General features: G+C 37.0%; 1 protein-coding gene across 1 annotated transcript in view; it reads left to right on the top strand.

The window, feature by feature from the left end:
• Positions 1–16,773, top strand: part of nonC (serine/threonine-protein kinase Smg1) — a 90,018-nt gene that overhangs the window by 20,672 nt on the left and 52,573 nt on the right. The window contains 15 exon segments of the mRNA XM_069321723.1: positions 93–187; positions 558–723; positions 2,243–2,383; positions 5,118–5,318; positions 5,784–5,909; positions 6,053–6,169; positions 8,362–8,577; positions 9,453–9,671; positions 9,976–10,140; positions 11,090–11,244; positions 11,988–12,196; positions 12,851–13,107; positions 13,471–13,635; positions 14,499–14,653; positions 16,348–16,522. Of these exon segments, the coding sequence (XP_069177824.1) occupies positions 93–187; positions 558–723; positions 2,243–2,383; positions 5,118–5,318; positions 5,784–5,909; positions 6,053–6,169; positions 8,362–8,577; positions 9,453–9,671; positions 9,976–10,140; positions 11,090–11,244; positions 11,988–12,196; positions 12,851–13,107; positions 13,471–13,635; positions 14,499–14,653; positions 16,348–16,522 (2,562 nt within the window).

The following is a 16,773-nucleotide window of genomic DNA, read 5'->3' as shown; positions in this document are numbered from 1 at the left end:
TTGTTGTCCTAGAGGGACCTTCGTAAGTGTAACAGGCGACCATGTTAGGTAATTTACTTTGCGTTTCATGTAGAAGGGTTTTCCATTTGCAGGATTTAGACAGAGGAGTGTCTGGTCGATCTTCTCCTGAAGAGGAAGCTACAACAGACCCTGTAGTGTGTGCTAAGAAGGTAGCTGCTTTTATCAGGTAAATATCTCTGGCTTTCTATTCTATGCAAATGTTTGCGACTAGTTAGTGTTAACTTTAACATTTACTTTGATGTTCCAGTTGCTCTATCTGAGCATGCCTTTCCGTCTCTTTCTCTTTACTTATTTCCCCCCTACCCTCCCTCTTTCCCTCTTTATAAGAATGTCTTAAAGAAGACAAACTCTCCACAAACTCCAAAAAAGTAAGGGAGGAAAAAGAAGTGGGAAGTACTAGAAGCTATTGAAGAAATCCTTAAATATAAGCTTTATAGACTAGATCTGTAATGAGTCTCTAGTGTTGACCAGAATGCTTGTGGGTGATTCACAGCAGCTTTATCCTAAAATCATTAAGATGGTCTTCTTGTTTCCAGTGTCTTCACTACTGTGCTGCGTTGCTTGGAGCCACAGGTTGACCCTACAATAAATCCTATCCTCTCATCAAAATTTTTAGTGGATGCCCTTGGAAAGATGAAGTCTGGAGCTGCCAAAATATTACGACATCATTGGGAAGAAGCTTTGCTGGATGCTCTTAATCAAGTATTATTAAGTTGCCTTGTTTTGTTGTTATACATATGCATGCATGTGTACTTGTATGGTCTGTGTAATTTGTGTATGTTTGAGTGTGTTTGTATGTATCTGTATGTGTTTTGTTATCTGTATGTGCTTGCAGATAGAGGGGATTAGCTCTTGGGGCTTTGTTTATCCAATTTTGGCTATCTAGCGCAACACTACTCTCAGTATCCTACAACTTTATCATATATAAGGGGGGGGGGAAGGACCTCAATGAACCTAACAGGCTTCCTGTGGAGCGAATTGATGTTAGCCATCCCTTCTTTTGTTTCATTCTACGTGTTCACTGGTAGACTTAAGGATTACTTCTGTACAACATTTTGTGCTCAATTGTGTTTCCAGTTTTGACTCGACAAACTCTTGAGTGTCAGCATACAGATAACAGTTAAGAGTTCAACTTGAAAAAGTGCAAGGTATTGAAGAAGAGAAAGGGCAATAGAAGACGAGAAGACATCAACAACACCAAAACATATGGGGAATGCAGTTATAGGAATTGGATAGGAAGAGAGATTAAGGAGTGGTTATAACTCCATGGTTAATGCTAGAGGTATAGATACCGGATAACATCTACGGCATGTGTGTGAACCTGGCAAACTAATTAATAGCACTGACACATCTAAACAAAGACTCCTTTAAGATAATGTTTACAGTCTGTGAAACAGTGCTAATGATGCAGCTCCAGCATGGAATCAGCATCTTGTGAAGCACAAAAGAGTGTACAGAGGTGTGCAACCAGATTAGTACAGTACATAAATGAAGAGGACTAAACTGAAAGGATAAACTGATATGAAATTGTGAGATAGACCAGAAGTCATGGTTTGCAGCAACCTGAGGCCAGAACAGTAATGCATTATGCACGAAATAAAGCAAACAGCGATTGCTTTGATTGGATTGATAATATGATATGTCAGCAAGAGAAATTAGTATCACCCTTCAGGTATTGGTGAGACCCTACTTATACAAATCTCTGCCGTTCTGGAAGCTGAAAATGCAAATAAACCAGAGAGATGTAAGGAAATACTCATACACTGTATCGGTTGCCATCATGTGGAATGCATTGACAGTGAAAGAAGAGGTCACGAAAGCCACCTCCATCTACAACCAATTTTATGGCCAAATTCAACAAATAATTCAAACATTAGGAAAGTTAAATTAAAATGCAATAGATACAACAAGGCTACTCGGTGGTCATGAAGAGCTAGACCTCACTTTAAGTCACTATTAGGTAAGCAGTGTTAGGTAAGCATCACCTACACCAATTCTACCATTGCCCACTAAACTATCACCACCACCACCTGTCCCTCTATATTTTAATGTGTAGAGAGAGGGGGGTGGCATTTTTTGTTTTAAGAATATTCAAGCCATTTTATATTGATAAATGTGATAATTAGCATAGGGACTAGGGATTTCTCCCTTGATCGGTTTCAATCAAAACATATCTAGTGTCGTTTATACAGTACAATACTGATATAAAATTATTTTTCAGGTATGCTTGGTTCTTATTCCATATAGTCAAAACATCCCAGACCTTCAAGTTCATTTTTGTGCAGTGATTGACTTGCAGCAGAATCTCATAGAGCATTTTGGGTTTGTCACAACTCTCTCTTACCTCACACTCCTCACGCAGGTATGTCATGGCCACTACACCCATTATTATTCTACTGGCTGGCTTGTCAATTTTTTTTTAACTGTGTGTGTGTGTGTGTGTGTGTGTGTGTGTGTGTGTGAAGATTTTCATAACCTGCAATGTACAATATATATATATTTAATAAATGAGTATGGAGAGCTGAAGTTCTAAGAGTTAAAAAAGCAAAAATTCAAATGACATTTTTTTGACAAGTTCTATATGAAAAGTGTTTCATCTGGTCCAAGTTTCAGCATCGTAGCATAAATAGGAAGGGAGAAAAAAAATATTGAAGTAGTTGTGAAAATTATGCCAAAATGGTCAAAATCGATTATCAATCAAAAGTGTCAACTGAAATCATAGCTATGACTCTTTTCTATCACAATAGCATATATTAAACAAATATTATAATTAGTTTAATTGAAAAAAAATTTTAAGAAAAAAATAAAAAAAAAACATTTTTTTCTTTTTCTTTCTTTTTTTTTCTTTTTTTTTTCGGGCGATTTGCATCAAACTTACACACCTGACAGTACGTAAGCCTATCTGTAAGGATGCCAATTTTGGAGAAAATTGGTTGATGTCAACCTCAGCCACAAATTTTAGAACCTTAGACTTTATTCATTTCTGTTTTTTTTTTCAATTGACACAAACATTTACAAAACTGATTCATTTTTTATTCAATTTACATGAAACTTACACAGTATATGTGGAGGGCATGTCTCTACATTGGAGAGTTTTCGTTTTTCTCTAAGTTCATTTATTGATTTTATAATAGCAATAAACATGCCATATTTGCAAAAAAAAATTTGGGAACTTTGAACATTTGTATTAGGAAAACTAAAGATGTTTTCAAAATTTTATATGTCAAGGTCCTTTATTATATGCTAATGTGTCAGGAAAGTGTCACAGAATAATTATATCTGAAACGTGTGTTCTGAAGTGTGGACTTAAAAATGTGTAAAAAACGTTGAAAAAAACAAAAACAAAAAAATCTCCCTTTCTATTTACGCTGCAGTACTGAAACTTGGGGCAATTAAAGCACTTTTCATATACAACTAGTCAAATAATATTGGTTGACATTGAACAACTTTGACCTGACAACCTGACGCCCCCTTAAACTATAATTGTATTTCTCTGAAATGTACTTCTGGGTTGCTTCCCAGTCATGTTAATTGTAATCATTTGCCTTTTCTGGTGGAGCCTAGATAGCTTTCCACCCTAGCCCTGTTCTCTTCTTCCCTGTGGGGTGTTGGGGTTCAATATAGGCAGGTTATGAGTGAGATGGATGGGTGGCTGGGACCTAGGGTGATCTGGGTTACCATCTGCTGGCAACCAGGCATATTTAGTCAGGTAATTCACCCATACCTTGAGATAATTTCGGAGCTCAGCGACCCCGCAGGCCTGTCGTTGACCTGGCCTCCGACCTCCCATTCTATCAGTCTTGCTCATTTTTTCTTTTAGGTTGCTGCTCATTTTGCTTTGCCTAATATTTCTGTTGGGTTTCTCTCAGTTTTGGGTATATATCTGATCCCAATCTCCCTTGTTTCATAAAATAGCCAATTGCAGGTCCCAACCTTCCCGTAGGTCAGTTTGTCTCGGAGACCTGCGTGATTCTGAAGGCTTTGACTTTACCAGCACTTAGCCACCAGGAAGCTACTGAGAGCCTGCCAGAGAAAGGTGTTTCATTACATTCAACGTGTGTTTTAAAATATGTGCATTTGTCATTTTAATGTTTAACTATGTATTTACAGGCATCCTCGTACAATAACAGATGCATTCCTGTAAGATTGATAATAATGCAAAATTCCATATATTGTACCAGTTTTCTCATGAAGTGTGTTAATGAATATGTTTTTATTAGCCATAGAGCCAGCCAGCCTTAAATTCTTCATCACTTCTCATATATACAATCAAGAGAATGAAATTTTGAAATAAAAAATGGAAAGTGTAGAAGAGATAGTAAAGTGAGTAGAGGATAAGAGTATATAGGGGAGAGGAGAATAAGGATCATATAGGAGTAGGTAGTAAAAAGTATAGAGCATCATAGTGTTCATACAATCATAGTGCTCATATAGAGTTACTCATTTGCGAATAGGACTTAATGCAAGTCCTATTTGTCCGCTACCTCCTCTACCAGTCACAATACACCTGGCTGGCTGATTGCTAGTGAAGGTTTATTTTATTTACATTTTTTTGTAATTTACTATTTAAAGAATACGGATTTCACGGGTATGAATTTAACGTAATGCACAGAGAATGAGTCACAATAATATGGCTGAAGATATGATGACCAAACCACACATCAGAAAATGAAGGAACAGTGACATTTTGGTTCAGGGTGGACTGAAACGTCCTTGTTTTGTTAGTTCCTGATGTGGGGTTTGGTCATTAATGTAATACAGTAAAAATGTCAGTATATTTAGAATTTGTTCCCTAATGTACAGGTATGTATGTTATATGTATATTTATATGTACAGGTATGTTATAATAGAATTATGTATTTTGAGTTGCTATGAAACAAGGAATTCCTATATCTGTAGGTTTTCATCTGTGTGTCTGTATCTTTCATTCCTTGATTGTTTCAGTGAAAGTTGGACATTAACATTGTTTACATGGAATTAATATTAGCATTGAATGGTCGCCTTGTTCAACACTTTGCTTTATGCTTCAATCCTATCAAACTAATCCTTTTGACTCACATTGTCTTCCTCCTGAATATGTTCTTTTATGCATATAGATGTTGAAGCAGATTGGCAGTAGCCTATCAGTAGAGTTCATGCAAAAGATACTTGGCAAAGACTCTCCTATACGAAGTCTACGATTATCACCGCATCGCTCAATATGGCAGGCAACTCTGGGAGTGTATCATGCAGTTCTCGGCCTCAAGAATGTGCCTTTGCTACAGGAAGCTTATAACTACATTCTAGCTGATCTACAGGTTTGTCTTGTTCCTTTGATTTCAGTATTTATCAGCTATTTGTTCATATTAGCATGGGATCTGATTTGTAGTTTGTATTGTATGAAATAATACTCACAAAACCAAGTACTGTACATTAGTTACAGATTTGTAATATTTTAAATGTTAACTGATGATCTAGGTTTTAATAGGATAGTAAGGATCGTCTGTGAATTACAATACAAGGAATTTGAAATTTGAAAACTACATTAATTTTTTAGATAAAGTTGTTTCAGTTGTAATCAACTGCATTGTTGAGCACTAAATAACAAATAGCACTGCTAGGCATGTAGTTGAAAGTGGTCAAGCATGTATGCAAGACAGACAAAGATGTGCACTGCATAATCCAGGCTTATTTTGTGCTGGTACATGAAATAACGTTCCTTACTATAAAATACTTTGGTTAAATATTGTCTTTTTGATCAATAGTTTTTTTGTTTTTTCCAGCTTGCCCACCGTGTTTTGGTACCCGAGGGTGATGCATTTACCACCTCAAGTGTCTTACAAGGTGTCACTTATAATGAGAATGAAGCAACAATATTGATGATGTATTACATGACAGTCCTTGCAGAGGTTGGTTGCATTTATTGATCACTACATGATAGCAATTGTTTATTACAAAATAAATTTAAGCTGGTTTTCATGAAATCACAGTGAATTCTAATTTGTTTTTATTTAATTACTGTGTTATGAAAATAAGGGTTATGTACTTACAGGTGGCTAACACTCGGAATTCCATAATCACGATGTGGGCCCTTACTCCGCCGTTAGTTGACCTCCTGGCCACTCACCTTACACCATCCAGTTCGCATTTAGCATTACATTATCCAGAGGTATGTTTATAATACTCGTATCATACATGCAATTTTAAATATTCATGTAATGTTTTTTATTCTCCCCTCCCTTCCTTTCCATCTGCAATATTTTAGCAGTCATTCCTGATCATCATAGTTTCTTGTAGAGGTGTACTGATATATTAGTGTCAATGTTATTGGCCTTTTTTGCAATATCAGTTAAAATTTCAGCTGATTCTTCTGATGACAAACACTAGTGACCGGTAATACAAGGGCAACATTTCTCTATGCATCATAGGCAAGTCCAAGAGGTATACCCATCATATACGTACTTGTTAATGATTCTGAGAATCAACATGCCTGCTAAGGTAAAGACGCAATTGGAGGGGACTGTGATGATATCGCAGACCTGAGGTTGACAGCTCAAGCACTGGCCACAATACTATGGGGCCAGTATTTTATGCTATTTTCAGTACTTCTTTAGCATTACCCTGTGTCCCACTGAGTTGATCAAAGAGGAGACAACCCAGAGAATATATTGAAAAAAGTTAGGAATAATATAGTTAAACATATACCCAAAAAATTATAAAGAAATGAGAGCCACAGACATCTACTTAGGGACACGTGGCACACAAGAGGTCAACTGAGAAACCTTAGGGAATAGGGAAACACTGGGAAAAAAAGTGGGGAAAATAAAAACAATCTAAACACCTTTGGGTCACACACCCTGAAACCAAGGGTATATACACACACACACACACACACACACACACACCTGGAAAGCTGGGGGAGAACACCAAGGAGCCTGGGCTCAATCCAGGTGCACAAAAAACCCGGTGAAGAATTTTGAGTAAGAACAAAATACACCTGAAGAACTGACAAATCACGTGGGTGGCCCAAAGAGCACCCCCACAGAAGACAGTCCCAGGGAACCAGAAAGAGACAAGTGGCTGAGATCTGTGAAGGATCCCATGGTGCACGCACACACCCCTCAACACCAAAGGTTGCACCTGTCTGTGTGTCCACATAGATCACTGAAAACCCCACCTGAAAAACAAAAGCATCTAAAAATACAGGAGAGTACTTACTCCTGAGATGCACACCTGCAATACATGGCACATATCTGTGGAGAAAGATGCAAGACACTACTGATATGGAAAGTAAAGAGGGCCCCTTTCAAAGAAGGAGCGTTTGTGGAAGTAGAAACATTTGTGCCACTTCAGAAATCTGGAACACACACCTGGCAAATGAAACAAGGTTCCAGGCACAGCTTAAGGAACTGACACCCACACCACATGAGCATCTGTGCTATCAGAAAGATCACCACTGAAATAAAGCCAACTCACACCCTAAACTGAACCTCGAGGGCATGTACTGTACTCGACAAACTCAGTACCACTAGTGCAATGAAATTTGTAAAAATGAGGGGCACTACACATTAAGCAAATAAGATGAAACAAAAATAATAGCCCAACTACAGGTACACATTCTAGCAAATCTCGAGGGAAAACCACTACTGCATTACTTGTAAGATATGCTGTGGATAGCCACCCAAATTTGTACACATCACAAGTATACCAAGAGAGACCAGTACCAAGGCTCTGACCTGGGGTGCAGAGTCCCAAAGGAGATATTTCTGACAGCCATTGGTCATTGATGATCAGTGCCAGAAAAGACAATCTTAAAAGCAAGCTGAAATTGACATTATCAGCCAAAGGCATGTAAATGACGGGTTATCATGTCATGAAGCAGTGGAACATAGAAATGTACGTGTGTATGTGTGTGTGGAAGACCTTGCATTCCCATTTATCACTTGTAGGAGGGTTGAAAGGTTTGTTATGCATTCTTTCTTCGGTGGTGATGATTTGAGATAGACTCATCACTTTCTTTCCACTCCCACTATGCCCTACCATTTGGGCTGGACAGTAGAGCGACAGTCTCGCTTTATGCAGGTCGGCACTCAATCTCTGACCGTCCAAGTGGTTGGGCACCATTCCTTTCCCCCATCCCTTCCCAAATCCTTATCTTGACCCCATTTTAAGTGCTATATAGTCGTAGTGGTTTGGTGCTTTCCCCCTGATAATTCCCTCTTTTCCACTCCCACTATGTGGCTGGGACCATTTTAAAATATCCTTGTCACAGTGGAGCTAAAAGTAATATGGAATCTAGTGTTGGTAACAGTGATATTAATATTCTAGACTTCTCTTTGATTTTAATGTATCTTCTTGCAGGTTCAGCATGCTATTTTGTTTCTCTTGTATTCGCATTGTGCCAAGCATTCTCATTACATCGGCTCTAGCACATTGATTGTTGGGGCATCATCTCCATTTGTTCCATCATCTGTGTCTGCAGCCTTCTCAGGTGGCTCTCCAGGCGGCTTTTCAGGATCCTCGACAAGTGAAAATTTGACTACAATTCTTGTAACCCTCACTGCAGTTTTCCGTCAGGTTAGTCAGCAATTCATAATTGTAAAGATAATAAAACTAACATATCCAAAATATGTAAAATAATCTAAAGGCTTAATTTTTTTGTCAAAATTTTATGTTCAAAATATATCACATTTTAATGCCTTCACTGTTATTCTTTCTATATACAGTACAGTATTAGCTCCAGAGTTAAGAACTTTTTTCTGATAAGCTCAATCATGCCTGGAATAAGTAATGGAGGTGTCTTTCATAGAAACTCAGTTGTGTCCAAATTCTCCCTTCTAATTTTACATAACTACTAAACACGCTCTTGACCTAACAGCCCACTACCTGCTTAACAATCTAATACCTTCAGCTGTCTCTGCATGGTAGTGCCATCAGCACAACATAGTCCCCAAAACCCTTACTCTTCACATGCTTCTTGATTGTGTTCATGGTAGCTTGACAGCTCCTCGGCCTCCTGTTGGTGCATTTCCAGGAAGGCAATTCTGTGCTCTAATTTTACAAATCACTTTTTCAGTACTTGTTTAGCATTAGCCTGTGTCCCACTGAGTTGATCAAAGAGGAGACAACCCAGAGAATATATTGAAAAAAGATAGGAATAATATAGTTAAACAATGTATTGATAAGATGAATGGAAAAACATCTTACCATTGCCATTAGTTAGGAGAATATATAACATGATTGTTTCTCATTTCCATACCCCCACCCTTATAATATGCCTCACAATGGTGACCAGTGGGGTCACCAGATCTCTGTATTGAGAAACAAATTGATGCTTACACATAAATGTATTTTAAATTGTCAGTTTCAGCTTTTGTATGTACAGTATACAAATCCTTTATTTTGGTGCATTTCATTGTGATTATATTGATTGGACATACACTAATTTTCAGAGACATGTAACTGGAGCTAACATCCTCCAGTTGTGTTTGGAGTGGGCCGCAGACCTGATCCGAAGCAGTGAAACGTCTGTACCTCAGCTTCTGAAAATTAAGGTTTTCACACAGATGATTGACACAATTGTGCAAACAGGCTACCACCATCTGAGTTCTGTGGCTTCTGCTGTTGCTACTTGCTTGTCTACAGTTTTTTTAATATTGCCCCCATCACAGGTAAATTCAAAACATTTTGTTTTTGAGTTAAAAATAAAAATTTCAAGAGTACTAAATGGGTTGGCTGAAGAGAAAAAACGAAGTTAGAAAGAATAGGAGTGATACAAGTGAAAAACATTTGTCACATACTGGCCCATATTACTTAATTTGAACTTCTACACTTCCATATGTACACTACATTTTGATATTTGTATGCGAGGTGTATATGCAAGAATGTGCTTGTGTGAAAGAACTCAAAATGAAATAAGGCAACAAAATATAGTACAGTATTTAAGATTGCATTTCATGTTATTTTTACTTGCAGAACTTGGAGGAGATAATAAAGCTATGTGTGCACCATGTAAGCCACAAAGATTCCAAGATAAGAAGTATGTATCTAGATTTATTGGCCAGGCTTCCCCTAAGTGCTGTATCTCATGCACTGTGCACGGGCAATGGCAATGAGGAAAATGAGTACACGGCAAACAAGGTTGGTATAATACTTGTAAGCAGGTTCACTTCAATGAAGTAGTCATAAAATGGTGTCTTGAACAATTAAACTCTAAATACACTTACTGAGCAGTGACTCTAACAGTACCTGTGCATAATTTTCAAGGCGTGATTTTATAGACACATTCTTAGTTTAAGTCTCATGCTCGCTCCTTTTTTGCTAGTTCCACTTTCCAATAGGGCTGTACTACTAACTAGGGGCAGAATATACCCTTAATTTCTTTAGCCAGATGGTATCTTTTTTATATACCTCTGCCCACCCATATAAGAGGATGGTGGACACTTTTAATGAGAGAAAAAGCTCTGTATACTCAAATTACCACGTTATCAGTTGCCCATCTAACTGCCACCCAACATCATGTGACAGCATAGGACTTGAGTCGACTTGAATTTTTGAAGAGCATCCAAGCATCAAGAAATATAAAATAATAGTATTTAACATTACTGTTAGGCATGGTATGTGACAGGCCATGGCATGGGGGTTTTATTGGAACTTGTTTATTTTTTTAACAAAACAATCTTAAATGTTTTTTCTCGAGAGTATTGTGCTTTTAAGTCATGACCTAATATAGTCTAGGTGAGGTTCAGATGTGGCAGCACTAATAACATTAGTTAATGTTCCCATCATAATAATCTAGATAGTTTTAAGTTTTTGTATCTGTTTTTCCACATACCAGTACTTAAATAACCAACTGAGAAAATCTGATTTAATATAGTGTCTTTTTCTCCGAGATTTTAAATGGCCTAGACTAATGTAAAAGATTCATACTTATGATATCATAAAATTACATTACCATTCTTCCTAGTCAATATTTTTATACTGTACTAGTATATATATTAAAGTTTCATTGCTTGTAAATCTGATTTGCAATGTTCTTAATAGATACAGCATCAGTAGATTCATAATCTCAAACAGCGTCTCATTACAGGGAGATTCAACATCAAGTGTGGAATTTGGCAGTCTTGACTCAACTTCTGTAAAGAGTCTGGAACGTCACTTTGTTCTTCGTTCAACATCAGGACAGCTGCCATCTAATGCTTTTCATACACTTATGGCATTTATTCTTCATGCCTCTCAACCCAAGTATGCTTGATATATATATAGTATTTAATTTTTAAGTTTTAAAGTTACAAATTAAAAAATTTAGCACTACAGTTTAATCTTGCTAATCTGAATCGTATGTTGCGGCCTGCTCCATGGATTATTTGGCAATGTTGGTTAATGTTTTTAATTATAATGCCGATGTACAAACATTTGTGAACTGCACAAGTTGGCTGCTCATAAGCCTACTTTTGCTGTTCCCATTGATAGGACTGTGCACTGCTAGAGCCTTCACAATTGGATATTTTCTTAGCACATTTTCCACTGCATTTCCTGTTATTGGAAGTTTGGCTTGGGATGTAAACATTTGTGCTTGTCACACACATCAAGAATATGTTCAGTTGCCATGTCACATGTGATATTGCAATCTGTCTGTCTACCCAGGTCATTCTTGACTATGCCATTCATCTTTTCACTGAATTTTTTCACGCATCTTTCATTTTCATCATACATCCGTTGTATTGCCTCACTAGCTCAGTTTCTCATAAAATCCATTTTTATGTTTTGTCATCAATGGATTGTGCCTCTTTCTCATTAGACCAAGCGTTCCTCTAATTCTTCCACAACTTCATGCAACTTGAGACATAATTAACAATGTGATCAGTGATGCTCTCATATCACCCACACTTACGTCTTTCAACAAGTACATGGTCTATTAAACACTTTTTGAATAATTTTAATTTTTACCCAGTGCCATGTATATTTATGAATTACATAATTTTCAGGGGAGAGTATTGGCAAGATGATCTATTTGCCATGTGTCAAAGAGTAGAGAGGATGACTAAAGCCGAAGACTGGAGTCTTCCTATTCTGGCCTCACACTTGCGCACGCTGCTGTGGAAGTGGTTAGCATGGGAGCCAGCACAGCACTGCATTGCTAATAAATTAAAGACAACTCTCGGCAAGCCTCTAGACACATTTACTAGTATTGAGGGTAAGGATAAATGTTTGTGTACTCGCCTAACTTTACCCCCTAATTATGTATACTGTCAATGAGTTTCAGTTTCTGAACTCCCAATTGCAGTCATTAGTCCTTCATGTGCATGCATGTTAATATCAGATTAATTGTAGTTAGTAACTACAAACCTAATTGTAGTTACATGATGGGAGCTATGGTTTTCATGTCTCGTCTTTATATATTTTATGAAATGTACACTTCTTATAACTAGCGGTAGTTTTGGTATACAGTATCAATTCTTCTGAAAGTTGTTTCATTCCCTAAATACACTACTCCTGAAAAAGTATTTTCAGATATATTTTCTAACTTTTTTTTTAATCATCATCTTGTCCCTATATCCTCCTTTTTGGGGAGGGGAGGTTGTTAGGCAATAATAAGTAAACTTAATTTATTTTATCGAACTACTGTATGTCACTATTTTATATGTGGTGATCATGTCCCCCTGGTTCTTTCTATCTATTGTGTGCAAGTGTAATTACCTAAGAGTAATTTCAGGATAAGAGCTGTACTCGTGGTGTCCTGTCATCCATATAATCTTTGTCATATGACATATTGGAGCTCATTATGGTTTAGGCATCCACCATCCTCACCTGAATTGTTCTTTGATATTTATTGATATTTATTCTTCAGGAGTGATTAAAAGTAGAGCTAAAGAAGTAAGGGAATGTGGCCAGGATGTAGAAAAATCTCAGGCATTTGTGAAGACGGAAGAAGAGAAGTCAGCCACCAGGAGCATTAATGGAACTGATAAAAATGATGGCGAGAACAGTAGTGTGAAAGTTCAGTCCTTATCTGTCATGTTACTGGTTGAGTTTGTTGAGAGTCTTGAAAAAGCCATGTTTAATGCTAGCGATGGATGTGCTGTTGCAGTTCCCCCACCAAATAAGGTAATTGATGTTGATAGGTCTTTGGTTAACAGCAAATTTTAGTAGAATTTATTAAAAGGCCAAATCCAAGATTCAAATCCAAAGGTAATCAGTCCTGATGCATGTCAAATTCATTCATTCTTCTCAATTTGGGTGCACAGGAATGGGTTCCTCAGTTATGGACTTAACAGTTTTTATAGCTACAAAAGTGATGGGGTTTTTAGTTTTATGGGCTCCATATTTTGAGGAACACAGTTAAAACAAATTGTCTTATGTACTTATTAAAACATTCATATTTAAATTAACTGTTTATATAAATTTGTCATGCCTTAGTACACCAGACACTTAAAATAAGACTGATTTTTCTCTCCTTATTGTCATCAGAGTGTTCGAACTTTCTTTCGAACAAATCGTCAGACATGTACCGAATGGTTGAGTCGTATACGAGCTGCAGTTATAATTGTTGCTCTTAATTGTGGACGGCCTGAGGTAGCAATCCGACACTCATACAAGCTTCTCCAAGAATTGAAGGATAACAACAATACTCAGGTAATTACTTTATTATTTAGAATTGCCTTTTTAGGATTAGAATAAGATCATGGGTTCTCTGATATTTAGAATACTTTTTCTCAGCAATAGCATTAAGAGTCTATGAAATTATCAAAGACCAAGGTAATAAAAATAAAGATTTAAGATATAATGAACGTCACTGGTAATCAAGGTAGGACGGTTTTAATTATTAGTGATTCAGGTTAAGCATATGAACTGGGCATTCTCTACCAAAGATGGAGAACTCCAACATTGAAGGTAATGAAATGGCTCTCTTTCTAGTGGGCTACTTAGTAGCTCCTCAATGTTACTACCTAGAAGCAACCAATCCATGCGGAACACACCATAACGTGCAACCCACAGAACAAATCACCTCGCCTGGCAATCTCTCGATATGCATGAAACATAAAGATTTTTCTGTATGAAAAAGTATCATTTTGTAATAACAAATTATGATTATTATTTTTAATTGGCTAAATACATCATACACTCGCATGGTGTAATAAAATCAAGTTAACTTTCTAGAAATGTGATTCCTAAAATGTATGTAATTTCCTCTTAGTATAAGGATTATTCCTATTGTACGTTAAATAGGTTGATGGATAAAACAGTAATCGAACTACGTAAAGAAATGTGAACACGAGAAGAAGTATTATGTACTTTTAGATGACATCTTCCCTGTAAGGACTTCATTAAATCAGGTCTCAAAATGCCCTTGTAGGCAAAATATCATCTACAAATAATATCTGCACTGATGATATAAAATCCACATTTCTGTTTTTATCAGTACTTTGGATTCTATCCAACCATTTCTCTTAACTAGATATATTGACTGCTATATTTTTCTTATATATGTCCATCAGGGAAATGACTTTGAGCGAGCCATCTGTTACTGTGCCCGAGCATTAGTGGCTGAAGGTTGTGATGAAGGAGTGTCGGGACTCTACTATTGGTGCCGCGATCACATTGGCCGACGATTTGCCTGGCTTAAACCCGCAGTCTACAGTGCTGGCAATAAGTAAGATGCATTCAAAATACTATTTGACATTTTTTTGTTTTTTATTTATATTTGTGGTAGTAGTCATTTATATTTGTGGCAGTAGTCATACAAGTTAAATTCTTTTGAGATACTGTACTGACATATTTATCCACCTTCAAGTATAATGGATTTTGTGAAATTACATCACAATACATGTTCACTAAGTTCTGTAAATTAAAACATTAGAGTATTGTACAGAATGAATGAAAAACTGTACTAATGTACAGTTGTGTGTAGTATTAATGTTGTTGCCAAAAGCTAGTGTCCAAGATGCCGAGGGTAGAGTGTTACTGTACGTGGAGGACCAGTAATCTTCAAGTCTATCACTTTGCAACCCTCTCAGCACACTTTTTAGTGATTTGTTATTTTAATTCAACTTTTTTATTAATTTTTAAATAATCTGTTTATGAACTGTTAATTTTTTTTTTTTAGTGCCGACGTCAGTTTTATCTTTGTGATTTATTAAATTTACTTTTAAGTGTTTATCGCTAGTGAAGCACAAAACATGAAGTGCCAACATTAAGAAGACTTAGCTTCAAGAACATGCTAAGGGAATTTAATCTCGCATCCTTACTGGAGATAAAGAACATTGGGATATGATCACAACATACAAGATACTGCGGTTAAGGCCAGTCTCTTGAAAGTGAAAGGAAGTAGGACAAAGGGATATGTGTATGGAAGCTGGAAATACAGATGAATCAAATCAATGTAAGAAAATAATTGTTGACTGCCTGTCCAGAGTACAAGTGGAAATCACTGAAAGCAGTAATTGTGGAAGCTGTCTCTAGCCACAATTTCAAGACCTGATAGGACAAAACATTTGAACAACAGTAAGGATAAAATGCACCCTGTAAAGCAAATGTAGAAGTTGGGTCATGAAGAGCTGTATCTCGCTCTCCTGCAGTTACTGTTAGATGCTTACCTATTAGGAATTACCTGATTTACTCATTTCACCTATGTAGCATAGACTATCCTTGTTAACCTTTTACTGTATGTTTCCCATATTCCCAAAATGCTACACATACATTTTACATATGACCCCAAGCACTCGGGTGCAGGCAAAGTAGTTCAACACCGTACACTCCAATATCAAATACACACAGAAAATCACACTAACGTGATTTATATCAATGAGAAAATTCACTGGGGCTATAAGGCGATGCGAACCCACAACCAAGGCATTGCCAGCTGCATACTCTATCACTGTATAGGAGAGGCCTCCTGTGATTTCATATTTGTGCATTCAATGCAATTTGTGCACACCTTGCTTTGGTCACAACGAATATGCTTACTCCACCCATTAATTCAGGATCGTACTTGAAAGATCTGCAATATCAGGGTTACCAACTGTAGAGTATGGGTATCCAATTTTTATTTTGGTGTTCAAACACCCCAGTGTACTAATGTTGGGCTAAATACTATTGTTTTTACCCTTATGTGCATACCATCCTAAGATCTTCAAAGAATTTTGCAAAATTTGAAGCTCCCACTGGTACAGTGTTCCCACTCTGTATTTAAGGCCTCCAGAAAACATTCCCCATCTTAAAAATGGACTTTATTTATTGGACGCTTTTCCTGTGCTCTAGTTTTTTTTTAACAATATAGGAGGACAACTTGTTTTGAATTGGTGTATTTTTAAGCCATTAGTATTAATTCTAAATTAATTCCTTCAGGTATGAAAAGGCCCTGAGAGGCTACCAGCAGTTTTTAGAAGGCATTGAAGAAACAGAAGATGTTGACAAGGAAAAAACAGTGGAGAATGAAGCTGGGATAGCACATGGGGCCACTGGCAACCATGTGGATGTCAAGCAGCTAGATCCTCTCATCCAAGAATTTATATATTCCCAGGTATGAATATTCACTCCCATTATTTCTTCCACATATCTCCCCACACTTGCCCCTCAAATATTAATGTACCTTCCTCCTCCTCCTCCTTTTGTTCCTCTCCACTTCCTTACCCTTTTTATGTGTTTGGTGTTAGTGTAGGAATTATGTCCTGAACCAAGTGTGTGTGATATTTTCCTATCCAAGTCTACAAGTCCCATTCCCATATGGTGTAAATTTCCTCTGGTTTCCTATGTCCCTTTCCCATTTTACTT

Source organism: Procambarus clarkii, chromosome 10 (assembly GCF_040958095.1).
Source record: "Procambarus clarkii isolate CNS0578487 chromosome 10, FALCON_Pclarkii_2.0, whole genome shotgun sequence".
Classification (NCBI taxonomy): Eukaryota; Metazoa; Arthropoda; class Malacostraca; order Decapoda; family Cambaridae; genus Procambarus; species Procambarus clarkii.
Note: the sequence above shows the minus strand (reverse complement) of the source record. Positions and strands in the feature narration are given on the sequence as shown.